Source organism: Lolium rigidum, chromosome 5 (assembly GCF_022539505.1).
Source record: "Lolium rigidum isolate FL_2022 chromosome 5, APGP_CSIRO_Lrig_0.1, whole genome shotgun sequence".
NCBI classification, from domain to species: domain Eukaryota; kingdom Viridiplantae; phylum Streptophyta; class Magnoliopsida; order Poales; family Poaceae; genus Lolium; species Lolium rigidum.
In genome coordinates this window covers 114,299,992-114,317,766 of record NC_061512.1, presented here as the reverse complement: position 1 = coordinate 114,317,766, position 17,775 = coordinate 114,299,992, and the positions used below count along the sequence as shown (strand labels likewise).

General features: G+C 46.1%; 1 protein-coding gene across 1 annotated transcript; it reads left to right on the top strand.

The window, feature by feature from the left end:
* The first annotated feature begins 298 nt into the window (after positions 1 to 298).
* Positions 299 to 858, top strand: LOC124656284. Its single transcript, XM_047195059.1, has 2 exons — positions 299 to 448; positions 541 to 858. Exons 1-2 carry the CDS (start codon positions 359 to 361, stop codon positions 856 to 858), a joined length of 408 nt encoding a protein of 135 aa, XP_047051015.1. The 5' UTR covers positions 299 to 358.
* Positions 859 to 17,775: the final 16,917 nt, after the last annotated feature.

Below are 17,775 nucleotides of genomic sequence, written 5' to 3'. Positions count from 1 at the left end.
GATCATGACTTGGTGAAGCGGACTTTCAACCCGGAGGAGGCCAACATCATCCTGGCGATTCCGATTGTGGATCAGGTAGATGACTTTTTAGCCTGGCATCGCGACAATAGAGGTATATTTACTGTTAAATCTGCTTACAAACTGCATGTTGAGTTACAGCTTCGGCAGCATAGATCGTTTTCGGGACCTTCTCCAGATCAATCGGTATGGAAGAAGCTGTGGAAAATGCCCTGCCCTCCCAAGGTGATGCATTTCCTGTGGCGCTTCGGCCATAATAGTCATCCCCTATATATGAATATTGAAAGGAGGGGTGTTGAACTTGATACCAGATGTCCAATATGTTGCAGACTTTTTGAAGATGGTGGCCATCTTTTTCTCCGCTGCAAATGGGTTAAGAAGCTATGGGCGGCCCTTGAGCTTGAAGCAGTTCGTGACAAGTTGTGCCAATGTAAAAATCCTGTGCAGATACTATATATCCTCCAAACTTTGGCTCAAGATGACTGTATTAAAAGTATTGCTCTTTTGTGGTGCTGGTGGCAGGAACGTAACAAGCATAGACATGGGGAATGCAAATTAGATATACCTGAACTCCAGTTCCTGATCATGCGGCATGCTGATGAATGGCGTCTGTTGGCAAAAAAGGAAAAAGATCTAAAAGTGGAAAAGAAGATCAGATGGAAGCCACCACCTGTAGACTGGGTAAAGATAAATATAGATGGCGCCTTCTCTGAAAGATCAGGTTCAGGTGGATGGGGTGTTATAGCCAGAGATGATACCGGCGATGCCATCTTTGCCGCTGCCGGTGCCATCCCAGCTAGCGTCGAAGCCTTACACTCGGAACTCGATGGCCCTAGTTAATGCCATTCCAATTGCTGAGAGCCAAGGTATGGGCAAGATTATCTTCTCTACGGACTGCATGATACTGAAGCAAGCAATGGAATCCACAGCTTATGACCTCTCGAGCCTGGGATCCCTGGTGGTGCATATAAAGTTCCTTCTAGCCACATCTTTTATTAGTTTCAAATTTGAGCATGTACCCAGAGCTTGTAACAAACCAGCTCATGAGCTGGCTGCATTAGGTGCTAGAGGAGAGCTGGACTCTTTTGCTCTTTGGTTTGAAGATCTACCACCTGATGTTTGTAATATGGTGGCCGGCGATTTAGCCGGGCCTTATTAATATAGTTGTTCTTTCCCGTCAAAAAAAAAAAAAAAAAGAAACGAGGGTGCCCTCTCTCACCGTTGGAACATCATCAAGGCGGAGTGTAGCAAGTTCCATGGCTACTATGAGAATATTAAGAACCGGAAGGAGAGCGACAAGACGATGATGGATTCGGTATGTTCTATGTCCATTTGATGATGTCTATTTCATAATGCGTCATTGTGTATCTTGTTAATGTAATCATGCATTGTTAGATGATCGACGCCCTCAAGATGTACAAGAGCCAAAACGAGGACAAAGATTTCCTCTCCATGCATTGCTTCAAGAAACTAGAGGGTTGCAAAAAATGGGACGACATCTGCCTCACTCTCAACAAGGATGGCATCGGGGAAGATGGGCCGGTCGATCCCGTCGGCGCCTCCACCGGGCTCCCATTGGAAACAAGAAGGCCAAGGCCAAGAGGAATGCAGCGTCGGCATTGGCCACCATGGACCCCTCCCTCGAGAAGATGGTATACTCCTTCTCAACGGAGAACAAGGAAGCGGCGGATAGGGCCGCCGTCGTGTGGAAGGTAATACTAGAGAAGCAGGACATGAAGATTGAGTTGGAGAGGGAGAAGCTGGAGGCAGCGAAGAAGGAAGCTCACGTCGCTGCCATGAAGTCCACCAACGAAGCGACGCAGCTTTCGTTGGCGAAGATGACTCAAGAATCCAAGATCTTGATGGCCAACATGGTGAAGATGGACCCATTGGCGAGGGAGTGGCACGGCATGTACCACGAGCGCATCGGCCAAGAGGTGATGGCGGCGCGAGCTGCATCGGCGTCCATGACTCCCCTGGCACCGCCGACGTTCATGACTCCCCCGGCACCATCGATGTTCATGCCTCCCCCACGCCGTCAAAGTTCATGACTCCTCCGGCGCCTGTGGATCTGGTTCCAGCGATGGAGCTGCTGACGGTCCTCGCCGACGATGGGCACGTTGTCGAGGTTGAGCCTCCCATGACCCCGTTCATCTGATCATTTGGCCTGGAAGCCAAAGTTGTTTTTTGCAGTCGGACTATGATGGCAATTCGGTGGCTGTATGTTGGCCCAAACTTCATATTCGAAAACCTATTTGAATTTGGTGATCGTGTGTTGCCCCAAACTTTATATTTGAAAACCTATTCAAATTTTTGTGCATGTTTTATGAGTTTTTAATTCAAATGATCTATCGGGGCCGCCGGTTTGGGAAGCGTCGGTGTGGGAGCAGCAACCCCAAATGGAGGATGCAGTGCCAGCGACCCCATACGGCAGTGTCGGCACCCCTGCCGGCGCCTATTTGGGGCGTGCCGGTGGAGATGCCCTTAAGTCGAGGTGGCGGATATTAACGTCATAGAAAAAATCAGCGGCCTCAACCGGCGAAATCATAAGGGCAGAAAAGAGCATACAAACCTAATCTTCAACCGGGAGAAGGCGAGAGGAGAGGATCGATGGTGATTCAATGGCAGAGAAGATTGGAGATCAGGAGAAAAAGATAAAAAAAATTATGCTAATAATGATGAGGGGGAGAGGAAGATGAGGGATAATGTTGGTGAGGTGAGGGGAAGGGGCGACCGGATGTGCGTCAACGGCCGAGCTTCACAGGGGCGAACCTGGGCTGTCGCCCCCCAGCGAAAAGTGTTTTCACTTAATACCCAGTAGTATGTTCAGCCCATAAGGCCCATTTATTCCTTCTCGTTCTACCTGGTATAAGATGAACCGCGAACGGGATCTTCTCATCTCCTCTTTCTCTCATCTGTACCAGCGAACGGCGACGGGAACGGTGTGGCTGTGGCGGGGTGGCGGACGCAGTCTACTGAAGACTAGATCGCCTCGTACTGGACGCGCGCCGGCGCGTGGAGCATCTCAGCAGCTGGGACTCGCAGCAGCTCGAACCGCATCCTCCCGTGCAAGCTACCTCTCAGTCCCTCCGGCCGTCCGACAAGCGAATCCTCTCACAGAATTGCTGGTACTTCTCTCGTTTCCCACAGTCCTAATGTAGTCGCTAACTCCCGATTCTAGTTCTTGCTCCCTTTTTTCTGATTCTTACATCTTAGAATTGGGAAAAATCATAGGTAGTTTATAGATTTTGCAGTAAATTAAAATTGTTGGTTAAAGATTGTTGTTTCACCATGTAGCCAGAGAAGTAACAATGGACAAGGGAAAAATCATTGATTCATTTTCAGGAAAAAGATGATATGTGGTCATTCACTACATGGTTGTATGATGACAAATGAAAATCCATGGTCGAGTAGTATACGTTAGGGAATATGCTTGTTGTATTACAGGGCCAAAGGCTACAATATATAGTACATGTACAAATGCAAATATGTAGGAAGCCCCCTAACATATGGGGAAACTACAATATATGGATATATACATCTAACAGTATACACTCTATTTTAGAGTAGTTTATTCCTATATTAATGTTACAAATGTATTTTGTGAACATGATTAATCTAGTTAGGAGAGGTCCGGCCGAGGGAGGAGAGGGCGGCAGAGCGGGTGGCAGGGCCGGCGGTGAAGCGGGCCGGCGGCGGAGCGGATGGCCGGCGGCGAGCTGCGCACGAGGGCGGGCAGGACTGGGAGAACGGCGGCCGGGACTTGGAGAGGACGGCCAGGGGCGGAGAGCGGCGCCGGAGGGGCGGCGGCTGGAGGCGGAGATCGGCAACGACGGCTGGAGGAGTGGCCGGAGGAGCGGCCGGGAACGGCGGCCGGGAGCGGCAACGACGGCCGGGAACAAGCTCAACTAGAGGACCGATTTTGCTCTGATACCATGTTAGGGAATGTGCTTGTTGTATTACCAGGGAGCCAAAGGCCACAATATATAGTACATGTACAAGTGCAAATATGCATGAAGCTCCCTAACATATGGAAAAACTACAATATACATATATATATATACATCTAACAGTATACACTCTCTTTTAGAGTAGTTTATGCCTATATTAATGTTACAAATGTATTTTGTGAACATGATTAATCTAGTTACATATGTTTCTGAAAATACTGCAACTTCTAGCTTGTTGCTATCATATGATTTGATGTTCCAAATAAAATTTACATGTCATTTCGCCCCTCCAAAGATTTTGTTCAAGCTCCGCCACTGCTTTCCGTTACACATCGATTATGTCCTACATTTTAGGGTGACGTGGTTTCACAGAATTACACAGAAATCATGTAATAAAGGCATGCTATTTAGAGATAAATAAATGATCTTCGTATAAAAAGAAAAATGAAGTCATGAAACTTCATACACAACGGGCTTGCTTGTTAGGGCATGTACAATGTGATGATGTCAGCCTTCCCTTAGCCTAGTCACGTAGAATTTTTTGCTTAGTTGGAGGAGAGAGAAATAAGAAAGAGAAGACTGCTTTCCCTTAGCTAAGAGATCATCTCTTATAAAATAATAGAAGGCTATTTTATGCGTTGTACGATATGTCTTCCCTTAGCAAATTAATTTCTTACTAAAAATTAATTATTTATCATTAATTGCTAGAGATGACAATAAGAGATAATGTATTGTATTACTTATCTCTACGGATTTCTCTAGATGACGTGAAAGCCTAACAGAAGGCATACCTTCTCTACCATTGTACATACCCTTAGTTAATAGATAAGCCTTAATGCCCGAGATTTAATTAACGAGAAGGTTACTGTCAAAATAATGTTTTGCGACCTTAGAATGTTGATTTTTTTGGGAGAAATCCCCATCTAGTGATAACCTTCAAAAATAGTACAAAGGGCTCTAAAAGTAAAACAAATTACAAATAGATTCTTAGATCACCTAGCGAAGACTACAAGCACTAGAACGAGCCAACGATGCGCCGCTCTCCTCGTCCCTCCCTCACTGGAGGCGGGCAAAGTTTGTCATACTAGAAATCATTGTACTAGACATACGGAGACATCGTGCCAAGGCCCCAAAAGACCATCGCACCAGAGCAGAAACCATGGCCAAAAATGATAATCATAGATTGGAAGAGCCAAACTTGCAACAACACCAACTAACACGATAACTGGCTGGATTCCAGGAGATCCTCCTGGAAGACAACTCCACACGCCCTCTATCGTGCTAGGCGCATCGCCGGAACGGGGATAGAGCGAGGAGGACCATATTCTGACATTAGGATGTAGCTGTCGCCTCATCATCTTGTTGGGTAACGCATATAGAAAACAAAAATTCCTACGCATAAAACCAAGATCATATGCGAGAGCGGAGGTAACTGATCATACCCTCGTAGATCGATATAGCGGAAATTGTCGATGACAAAGTTGATGAAGACCGAGTCAATGAAAAGGTCCATCATTGCTTGATCATCGCCGCCATTGCTTGGAAGTACTACGATTTCTACTACTAGCTAACAAAGTAATTACAACACCTCTTTCATTTTGATTACAATAAATAAGTGAAAATCATTGTAGCGCCTGCTACTCAGGCCGTACGGAGATTACAACATAGAACATCTCATACATTGCAAACTTCACCTATACCACATCACTTCCTGCAAAAATGAGTTAGACGCTTCTACTCTTTATTACGTGGTTGCTATAGGATTGCCAAGCAAACCATTTCTACCTACGTGGTTGTTTAGCAAAATTCTCTTGATAGTTATTTAATGCTCGGGGTGAGTGAAATGATAGTTCCGAGGAACTAAAGCCTCACTCTAAAAATTTATCATAAGCGCGACTATGTTTGGGTCAACGTCAACTACCACATGGCCCACTAGTTAAAATTTTGATTAGTTAACTAAATAAGAAGAACAGGCATACGTGAAGTCAATTTAGCCGGGCTTAGCCCGCTATTATAGAACCAGTCTAGCTCCGAGGATCGAACGCTGATCTTACAGTGTTGCCAAGATCAAAATAGAAAAGAGGGGCAGCTTATCAAGATCATTATTGCCGATCATCACAATAACCTCTATCCGTACATGTATCTACACATAGACTGCTCTGATACCATTGTTGGGTAACGCGTATAGGAAAGAAATTTCTTGCGCGTAAAACCAAGATCATATGTGAGAGGGGAGGTATGGATCATACCCTCGTAGATCGGCCTACCGAAAGTTGTCAGTGACGAGGTTGATGAAGATAGGGTTTAGGGCTGAAAACGGAGCGGATAAGGTTAAATAGTAGTAAAATCATATTCGTATCCATATTTTTTTGGATGCAAAATCGGAACGTATAGTGTGTATACGAATATGGAATCGAGACCTATCGGTTACGAATACAGACCAAATATGGGGCTAATACGGTTCGGTTGTGAATAATCATTTTGTCGGATATCTCTTTAAAAATAAAAATAAGACTGGCTAGGTGGAGTAAAATTAGCTTGTAAAAATTCGTGTACAAACTGGGAATAGATGTTAGTAGCGTCTAGGGCTACAACGTAAGACGGGGCTGGCGGGAGTATATAAAGAGGTTGCCAATTTTATAATGGGCTTTAATTTTCTATATGAGTGGGCCTAATATTTGATGTATTAGTTGCAGGATATTTTGGCGGATAATGGTCGAATATAACCGTGAAATACGGTATATCTTCGAAGACGGACATATAGATATTAGTAAAATCATTTTATTTTCCGTTTCCGTTAATTACTAGCCGTATTCATGACCCTATCCGTCAACTATCCAACGGAATCCGTTTTTGCCTTCCGTAAGCTTCCGGTCAGTCGGTCCGTCGAAAATAATCCATTCCATTTACACAATAACTGGGTGGATCTTCACAACTAGACTCTTCTATAGTCATGAGTAGATGTATTATCCAGCGAACGGCTTCCACGATCAAGTGTCGGACGTGCAACATCGATCTCCAAGGTATCCACACGAACGACAGAAGAGTCACCGCGTCAAATTGTGATCAAGCACACCGTCAATGTGGGGAAGATGTCAATGAAGATCTGGCAGCGCTTTCGCGATCACCCTCTAGATTTGATCTAGACGGAGGATAGAGATCCGGCAGTGTTTCCGCGTGACAAGGTATCGACTTGTCAATGCCTACAGATTGTAGACTAGGATTTTCAGGGAAGTAGAGGGAAAGTAGATCTCGAGGGTTCAGCCGGAAAAGTACTCGACTGCTAAGAAACTAGGGTTGTGTTGACAATAAAATCGATCCCCTCTTCCTCCCTCGACTTCCCCTTATATAGGAGGTGGAGCCGAGGGTTTCGTGATGTATAAGTTACAAAGATCGGGAGACTTTTTGAGTTCGTCCCATAATAGTTACAAGTCATTATTCCTAATACAATTCTATCTTTCCAAACTATCTCTTAACTGGGCTTCCGGGCTTCATAAACTTCGGGTCGTGGGCCTTCAGTAAACCCCGAGTACCATCTTCGGCAGGCCCATTGGGGATGCCTATGTCAGTAGCCCCCGAGATTTTGCTTGAATCGAAGAATCAGGGAAAATCTCCATCATTATAATTAACATAATATTTCTTCGAGTTAGTAAATAACTTCCATAAAACAATCATATATTGTGCAGGGATATCGGTAGTTGGGGCTGGTTCATCTGACGGATCGGGTACCAGTTAACTGCTCTTGTGGCAATCCCGCAAAAACCTACTTCAAGATCACGTCCCTGGACATGATCTCGGGATACTGGCGTAATTCGACATGTGCCGCTTAAGGTCTTACCAGATGCCGAATTCCAGTCATGTTTTATCGGGTAGCTAACGCGTCCGTTAAGATTTTTCTTCGCATCTGTTGATACGGAAAAAAGTAGCACATCACATTCAGAGGCGATGCCACGCCGCGCAGGACGGATCCTGGGGTCTTACCTTCGCAAAGTATTGCGGGATTCAGAGATTAAGTCGCGACTGAGGCGCTCTGAGAATATATTGTCGAGTGTCTTTTTCGGCTGCTGGATCGAGTAGCACATTTGTTCGAGTCATATGATGACTTGTATATTTTTATCTTGTCCTCCCGATGGGAGTATATGAAGATTTATTTCATAACTCAAAATATGCTCACCATGACTTCTTCAATTTCATCGGGTATGCGAACGGCGTTCCCGATGGGAGTAGCCCCCGAGGCTACAGCCAAGTGCTAGTACTTAGTTGTAGGCTCACCTTTTTAGTATCTTTATCGCTATATTGTCAATTCTTCTAGTTCTTCCATCTTTTATCGGGTGCGCGACCAGCGCTCCCGTTGGGAGTAGCCCCCGAGGCTACAGTCGAGTATTTATACGTGGTTGTAGGCTCAACTTGCGTTACTTTTGAACAACTCTATGTTTTTGTCATCTGCATTACCCTCTTATCAGAAGTATAAACAATACTTCTGATAAGAGTATCCCCCGAGCATATAAACAAATGCTTGTATTTGATCATAGGCCCTTGTCTTTTCTTTGTTGAGCGACAAGATCACTGAGCAGATTGCGCGGGAGCAAGACATCATAGATCGGCTTGAAGCCCAAAGCCGGCGCTTTTTCGTAAGTTGTTTCTTTATCTGGAGGCTTTCCTTTGTTTCTTTCTCATGGATGACCATGTGTTTTGCTGCAGCAGGTAGGAATGATGAGAGGTTTGAGCTGCTAGCGCCTAAGAATGATCGTCTTCTCAACGCTCTTTCCATCCTTGAGCTGCAGGGCGATCTAGCGCGCACCAACATTTCCGATTCAAGAGCTTCCTTTTCGCGGCTCTTCCCTCATTTTTTCCCCAAGGAAACCGAGCCGGAAATCTTCTCTGCCCTTGTCAAGTGCTTCCTGCCGAAAGAAGACCTCGCACTAGGCTATCGACGCGAGAATCTGAAGATCCGTGTCGAAGGAACCATTGCTCTGGTCGCTAACAGCGGTCAAGAAGTCGAATGTGCCAAAGCTGGGAACCCCGGCAAGATCAAGAAGGACAAGTGGAAAGCGCTGGTGAAGGACGCCAAGGCACACTCGAAGAGCATCATTGATTTCTTCAAGCCAAAACCTGCCAGTTCCACCAGCACTGCCAAGACGGAGGTCAAGTAGACCATCCTGTCTCTGTCTTTTTCTTTTTCTTCTTCTTTTGATGTTGTCTCCTTAGTAGTGGCCTGCGACAGCCTGCCATTGGTTCACTAGGAGCCGACTTTTGTAATGAACATGTAGATATCTGAATGATTAATGGAATGCTATTTTGCAAAATGATTGATGTCGAAATTTTTTTTCTAGTTGGTTTTTGACAACTATACTACCTGGTCCTACGGATGCTTTGCCTGCTACCTCCTACTCGAGGAAAACTTCCGTTGATGATTTCGTTGAAGATTCTTCGAACGCTGATCCTTTACGGGATTTGGACGAACTTCGACAACAACTTCAGTCGATGAAGAAGCAAACACTTGTGGTGATGGAACAATCTCGAAAATCATCCGAGCGGGAAAAGATTGCTCTTCAGCAGGCTAAGGAAGCGTTAGCTTTGAAAGAGGCTGCAGTCACTGAAGCTGCACATGCTACTTCTCGCGAGGATTATATGCTTGAATTGATGACCGACGCTAGTTTGGTATGGCGGGTATGCTTCGCAAGTTTGAGGTTCCTCTCCACTTTATTTGCTTGTTTTTATCTCTCACTATGATACTTTCGTCGAATAGGCTCCTTTTTGGATGCTGCTGCCGAGGATCAATGGGTTGACGCGAGATCGAACCTACTTGTCAAACTTGCTCTAGACCATGGCTCCAGCTTTTGGGTTACACCGGATCATACCCGACGGATTGTCAGGTTCCAAGACCGCGCACGCCAAGTCCATGAATATCTTGATTTCTGCACAAGGACGCTGGCCCTGGTTTATAATACCATGTTTCCTCGTAACTCTCAGCCGAAAACCCTTCCTGACTTGATGGACAAATTCAAGAGTGCTTCTCGAATCCATGATTTTGTAAGGGCCCAGTTAATTGTTGCCGACAGATTTGCTATGATCATGCTGCAGATCTGCTACCCGAAGTTAGATATGACCAACATCGTTGAAACTTGCCACGACAAACTGAGGAAACGGAAGAAGAACATCGACAAAATCGATGATGTGGTGACACCCATGGCCGAGAAGATAATGGACGATTTAATTCAGATGGATGCTGAATTCTTCGTGAAAGGTAATTATGATGACTTCATGGGTGCCACTGCTGACGATGAAAGGGTGAACATAGATGACCTGATAGGAGTTGACTGAAGGTCTGCTTCTTCTGTCGAAGTTTTTCTGACAAAGGAACCCTGTATATTGTAAGTACTATGTATATTGTAAAACAACTTGTATGCTTTTTCCTTCATCTAGCCCCCGAGCATTTTTGTTGAGGGTAAGCCCCCGAGCATTTCGGTGGCTGTTGTGTTTATGTTTATCGCTTTGCGAGGTGTTTAGGCCAAGGCAAATAACTTGTAAGTTGTATATTGTAGAGATTTATGTATATATATTGAATTTGCGGGTTGCAAGCCCCCGAGCCCGTCGAACAAAAATATGTATATCACCAAAATCTTTACTATATTGCAGCACCGTGAGCCCGCCTCATTACAAACCTTTCAGCCCCACTCGGTGCCCTGAAAGGAAAAGAGTGCGTCTGGAAACTCGCGGGCTTTTCAGTACATTGTATGTTTACATATATGACTATATTTTGACTTGAGCGTAAAAACGCCTAAGCTGCGCCACGTTCCAGGGATTTGGCTCTGCAATCCCTGTCTTCTTGTCCTTTATCCTGTATGCTCCTCCTTCGATTACTTCGGTAACGATGTACGGGCCTATACATGGCGACTCGAATTTTTCATGGCTATCTTGCGTAAGCCGAAGGACTAGGTCGCCTACTTGGAAGGACCTTGGTCGCAGACGTCGACTGTGGTAGTTTTTCATATCTTGCTGGTACTTGGTGATCCTTGACAGCACCTCGTCTCGAGCTCCGTTGAGTGCATCGACATCATCCTCTAGTGCCTTTCTCGAGGTTTCTTCATCAAATTCCGCCACTCTCGGGGAATTATGTTCTATCTCTATCGAGAGCACCGCCTCAGCTCCATGAACCAGAAAGAACGAAGTTTCTTGTGTCGCTATATTGGGTGTCGTCGTATACTCCATAGCACGCTAGGCAACTCCTCTGGCCAGGTGTGTCGAGCTTTTTCTAGTGGTGTGAGCATACATCTTTTGATGCCGTTGCAGATGATACCGTTCACTTTCTCGACTTGACCATTGGTTTGCGGGTGTGCAACTGACGCAAAGTGTAGTTTGATTCCTACCTCTGCGCAATATGCCTTGAATTCTTTGGAGGTGAAATTGATGCCGTTGTCCGTGACGATGCTATGAGGAACTCCAAATCGAAAAACGATACTTTTGATGAAGCTAACCGCCGATGCTGCATCTGGCGAATTTATTGGCTTTGCCTCAATCCTCTTGGTAAACTTATCGACAGCCACGAGCATATACTCGTATCCTCCTGGCCACGCCTTGTGTAATTTCCCCACCATATCGAGACCCCATTGTGCAAAAGGCCACGACAAGGGTATTGACATTAACTCTGCTGCTAGAGAGTGAGGTTTTGCTTCAAATCTCTGGCACGCATCGCAGGTACGTACTATGTCCTTTGCGCCTTCTATGGCTGTTAGCCAATAGAAACCTTCTCGGAAGACCTTTGCTGCTATGGCTCGACTGCTTGCGTGATGACCACACACTCCCTCGTGCACATCTTTTAAGATTACTTGTCCTTCTTCGGGTGTAACGTATCGCTGCAATACTCCCAATATACTCCGCTTATACAACTCTCCTTTAACCACAGTAAATGCCTTGGACCGTCGAATAACTCGCCTTGCTTCTACTGGATCTTCGGGTATTTCTTTCCTTAAGATATATGCGATGTAAACCTGCATCCAAGGGACTTGCACCACCATCACCTCATGTGATTCCTCTTCATCTCCCGATATGTTTGCTCCTGATATTGCTGGAGTTCCCGAGTCTTTCTCGAGCTTCTCCTTTTTCTTCGGCTGCTTCTTCGTCTTGGTTGATCTTTCGTTTATCTCCTCCCAAAATACGCCGGGTGGTATTGCTAAGCATTGCGACCCGATGTTTGCCAGAACATCGGCTTCATCGTTACTGAGTCTGCTGATATGGTTCACTTCACACCCGTCAAGAGCTTATCGAGTTCATTGTACACCTCCTTGTATGCTATTATACTATCATTGAGTGCGTCACATTGGTTCATCACCTGTTGGGCCACCAATTGGGAGTCGCCGAAGATTTTTAATCGGGTGGCTCCACAGGCTTTCGCCATCTTCATCTCGTGTATGAGTGCTTCGTACTCCGCCTCATTGTTAGACGCGTTAGGGAACGTCATCCGCAGCACATATTTCATCTTATCTCCTTGAGGTGATACTAATATCACGCCTGCTCCAGCTCCTTCTAGCCTTTTGGACCCGTCAAAGTTCATAGTACAGGTTCTCGACAAATCTTGGGGTCCCGTATTTTGCAGCTCCATCCACTCTGCGACAAAGTCTGGTAAGATCTACGACTTTATTGCTTTTCTTTTCTCATACGTGATGTCCCGAAGGGAAAGCTCTATTCCCCAAAGGGAGACACGACCCGTAGCTTCTTGGTTATTTAATATGTTTGATAAAGGCGCCTCATTGACCACTATTATCGGATGCGCCGAAAAAAAGTGGCGTAACTTTCTTGCGGTTGTAAATACTCCATACGCCAACTTCTGATAATGCGGGTACCGCTGTTTTGAAGGCGATAAAACTTCACTGATGAAATATACCGGCCTCTAGACTCCATGAAGTTTCCCTTCTTCTTCTTCTCTTTCAACCACAAGTACCGTGCTAACCACCTAGGGTGTGGCTGCGATATATAACAGGAGAGGTTCCTTTTCTTTAGGCGCCACCAATATTGGAGGTGTCGAGATTGTGCGCTTAAGGTCCTCAAAGGCTCTGTCTGCTTCTTCGTTCCACTCGAAATTTTCTCCTTGCTTGATCAAGGCGTAGAACGACAACACCTTTTCTCCCAGCCTGGCGACGAATCTGCTTAAAGCTGCGACTCGCCCAGTTAGCTGTTGTATTTCTTTTAACTTTGTTTGCTTCCACATTGTCACGATGGCTTGAATTTTCTCTGGGTTAGCCTCGATTCCTCTTGCTGACACCAGAAACCCGAGAAGTTCTCCCGCAGGGACGCCAAAAGAGCATTTCATCGGGTTCAGCTTGAGGCAGAATTTATCGAGGTTGTCGAAAGTTTCCTTGAGATCCTCGGTCAAGGTTGACCCCTTCTTTGTTGTTATGACAACATCGTCAATGTATACTTGAACGTTCTTGCCAATCTGTGTGGCAAGGCACTTCTGCATCATCCGCTGATATGTTGCTCCCGTGTTTTTTTAACCTGAAAGGCATTGTTCTATAGCAGAACACGCCATAGGGTGTTATAAAAGCTTTTTTGACCTCATCTTCTTCTTTTAATCGGATCTGATTGTAACTAGAATATGCGTCCAGGAAGGAAAGACGTTCACAGCCTGCCGTGGAGTCGATAATTTGATTGATCCTTGGGAGGGGGAAGTAATCCTTTGGACAATGTTTATTGAGACACGTGAAGTCGACGCACATGCGAAGGACCTCTATGATTTTCTTTGGGACCAGCACTGGGTTAACTACCCACGTGGCCTCTGTATGTAACTCTTTGATAAATCTAGCTTCTCTGAGTCGATTAATTTCTTACAGCGTATCTTTGCGGTTTGGTTCCGAAAAACGCCGCAAAGGTTGTTTGATTGGTCTAGCCATTGGATCCAAGTTAAGAGGGTGCTCGGCAAGTTCCATGGGTACTCCTGGCATGTCTGCTGGACACCATGCGAAGATTTTCCAGCGCACATGGAGGAACTCGATGAGCGCGCTTTCCTATGCGAGATCCATATTTGTTGCGATAGTTGTCGTCTTCTTGGGATCTGTCGGGTGAATCTGCGCACTTCCTTTGAGTTTTTGGTGGTATCAAAGGTTGGCTCCTTCAGCGGCCTCCCTCCGTCTGGCAACATGTCATAATCAATTGTTAGCCTTGACACCATATACTCTGCTTGTATCCCGAAAGTTTTTGACAGTCAATGAAAGTCCTTGTCGCACTTATCCGCTAACGCGAAACTGCCTTTTACTGTGATTGAGCCATTGGGTCCAGGGAGTTTCCACAACCAGTATGTGTAATGTGGTACCGCCATAAACCTGGCATACGCGGGTCGTCCCAGTAAAGCATGGTACTGTGATGGGAAATCCACGACTTCAAACTCCAGCTTCTCTCTTCTGTAATTTTCTCGGGTTCCAAACTGAACGTCGAGATTGATTTTTCCCAATGGATAACTTGGCTTGTCTGGTGTGATCCCATAAAAACGTGTGTCGGTTGGTGTTAAGTTTGCCAAGGATATATTCATCTGCCTCAATGTATCTGCATACATGAGGTTTAAATTGCTGCCTCCATCTATGAACACTCGTGAAACATCGAATCCTGCGATCACCGCTGGTAAGATAAAAGCTGATTGCCCTGGTCGAGGGACTTGCTGCGGGTGGTCCGCTATGGTGAAGCCAATGTCCTGTCCCGACCAATTCAGGTACTCGATTGTTGGTGGATGCATCTTTTCTGCCATGAAGACTTGTCGCGAAATTACTTTTTGAGCTCCATTGGATGGCCTGCCCTTCTGAATCATCGAGACCGCACCATTGGTGTCGATATAAGGACCAGGGTGTGGAGCTGCCGCCAATTGCAACTGGTGTCTATTTGCGTCTGTAATTGCGGGCGGAGGTGCATGGTGTATCTCACTCCTTGGCCCCTGAGGGTTCCTGTTTGCTGCCTGTGCGTTGGCATGCCCCGCTTATCTGTGCAGTGCCTGAAAAGTTCGGCAATCCTTCTGCAGATGCCCGACTGCCTCTTTCCGTTGTTGTCGAGAAAGAAGTGCATTTGGCATGGTCCGTTCAAGAGATCTTCGGGTGACACATACGGCTTCTGGAACCTTGGTCCATTATTTTTCCTGCTGGGATGGGGACTGTCCCTGTAATCGCTGCGATGTTCACCACTTTTTTGATAATCATCACGATTATTACCTCCAATATTTCCTCGGAAGCCAGCCGATATTTGGCCGGGACCGTCATAGTCTGAGAATTGGCGAGAAAATCGTCGTTTATTTTGAATATTTCGATTACGATCGTCCTCAGGCGACCTATGTCATTTGTTGTGAACAGCATCCTCTCCATCTGCCCAGCGATTTGCTATTTCCATGAGTGTTGCTATTGTTTTTGGATTGGTCCTTCCCAAGTCCTCGACTAAGTCCTTTATTCAGATCCCAGCAACGAACGCGTCTATTGCTCGTTCATCAGATATATTCTTTGCCGAGTTTTTGATAATGTTCCACCTCTGGATGTAGGTCCTCATCGACTCATCATACTTTTGTCTGCAAGCCTGATACGTCCAAAACGTATCTACTTTCCTGAACACTTTTGCTATTGTTTTGCCTCTAATTTGTGTATTTTGGATACAACTAACACGGACTAATGCTGTTTTCAGCAGAATTGCCCTGGTTTCTCGTTTTTGTGCAGAAACTCAACTTTCAGGAAAATCCACGGGATTAATTCCAATGGGCCTATTTTCATAGAAGAGGGACGGAGCCAGAAGACCAGAAGGAGGGGGGCCATGAGGCGCCCACCCCACCAGGCGGCGCGGCAGGCCCCTGGGCCGCGCCGGCCTATGGTGGTGGCGCCTCGGCCAGCCTCTGACGCCCCCTTTCGACTACTTAAGGACTTCGACCTAAAAACGCACGTTGTGTTAGACGAAATCGCCAAAAGACATCCAGAACTCTGCCGCCATCGCGAAACTCCGTCTCGGGACCAGAAACTCTGTTCTGGCACTCCGCCGGGACGGGGAATTGGAGGAGATCGTCGCCATCATCACCACCGATGCCTGCTGCGCGTGGTTGACGTATGTCTTTTCCGTTCAACACGCGTCCGTTGGGAACCCCAAGAGGAAGGTGTGATGCGTACAGCAGTAAGTTTTCCCTCAGTAAGAAACCAAGGTTTATCGAACCAGTAGGAGCCAAGAAGCACGTTGAAGGTTGATGGCGGCGAGATGTAGTGCGGCGCAACACCAGGGATTCCGGCGCCAACGTGGAACCTGCACAACACAACCAAAGTACTTTGCCCCAACGTAACAGTGAGGTTGTCAATCTCACCGGCTTGCTGTAACAAAGGATTAGATGTATAGTGTGGATGATGATTGTTTGCAGAAAACAGTAGAACAAGTATTGCAGTAGATTGTATTCAATGTAAAAGAATGGACCGGGGTCCACAGTTCACTAGTGGTGTCTCTCCCATAAGAATAAGCATGTTGGGTGAACAAATTACAGTTGGGCAATTGACAAATAGAGAGGGCATGACCATGCACATACATGATATGATGAGTATAGTGAGATTTAATGGGGCATTACGACAAAGTACATAGACCGCTATCCAGCATGCATCTATGCCTAAAAAGTCCACCTTCAGGTTATCATCCGAACCCCTTCCAGTATTAAGTTGCAAACAACAGACAATTGCATTAAGTATGGTGCGTAATGTAATCAATAACTACATCCTCGGACATAGCATCAATGTTTTATCCCTAGTGGCAACAAGCACATCCACAACCTTAGAACTTTCCGTCACTCGTCCCAGATTTAATGGAGGCATGAACCCACTATCGAGCATAAAAACTCCCTCTTGGAGTTAAGAGTAAAAACTTGGCCGAGCCTCTACTAATAACGGAGAGCATGCAAGATCATAAACAACACATAGGTAATAGATTGATAATCAACATAACATAGTATTCTCTATCCATCGGATCCCAACAAACACAACATATAGCATTACAGATAGATGATCTTGATCATGTTAGGCAGCTCACAAGACCCGACAATGAAGCACATAAGGAGAAGACAACCATCTAGCTACTGCTATGGACCCATAGTCCAGGGGTGAACTACTCACTCATCACTCCGGAGGCGACCATGGCGGTGAAGAGTCTTCCGGGAGATGATTCCTCTCTCCGGCAGGGTGCCGGAGGCGATCTCCTGAATCCCCCGAGATGGGATTGGCGGCGGCGGCGGCGTCTCTGGAAGGTTTTCTGTATCGTGGCTCTCGGTATCGGGGGTTTCGCGACGAAGACTATATGTAGGCGGAAGGGCAGGTCGGGGAGGCGTCACGGGGCCCCACACACTAGGGCCGCGCGGGCCCCCTTGGGCCGCGCCGCCCTAGGTGGCGGCGCCCCGTGGCCCCACTTCGTCTTCCCTTCGGTCTTCGGAAGCTTCGTGTGAAAATAGGCCCCCGGGCGTTGATTTCGTCCAATTCCGAGAATATTTCCTTACTAGGATTTCTGAAACCAAAAACAGCAGAAAACAACAACTGGCTCTTCGGCATCTCGTTAATAGGTTAGTGCCGGAAAATGCATAAATATGACATAAAGTATGCATAAAACATGTAGATATCATCAATAATGTGGCAAGGACATAAGAAATTATCGATACGTCGGAGACGTATCAGCATCCCCAAGCTTAGTTTCTGCTCGTCCCGAGCAGGTAAACGATAACAAAGATAATTTCTGGAGTGACATGCCATCATAACCTTGATCATACTATTGTAAGCATATGTAATGAATGCAGCGATCAAAACAATGGTAATGCAATGAGTAA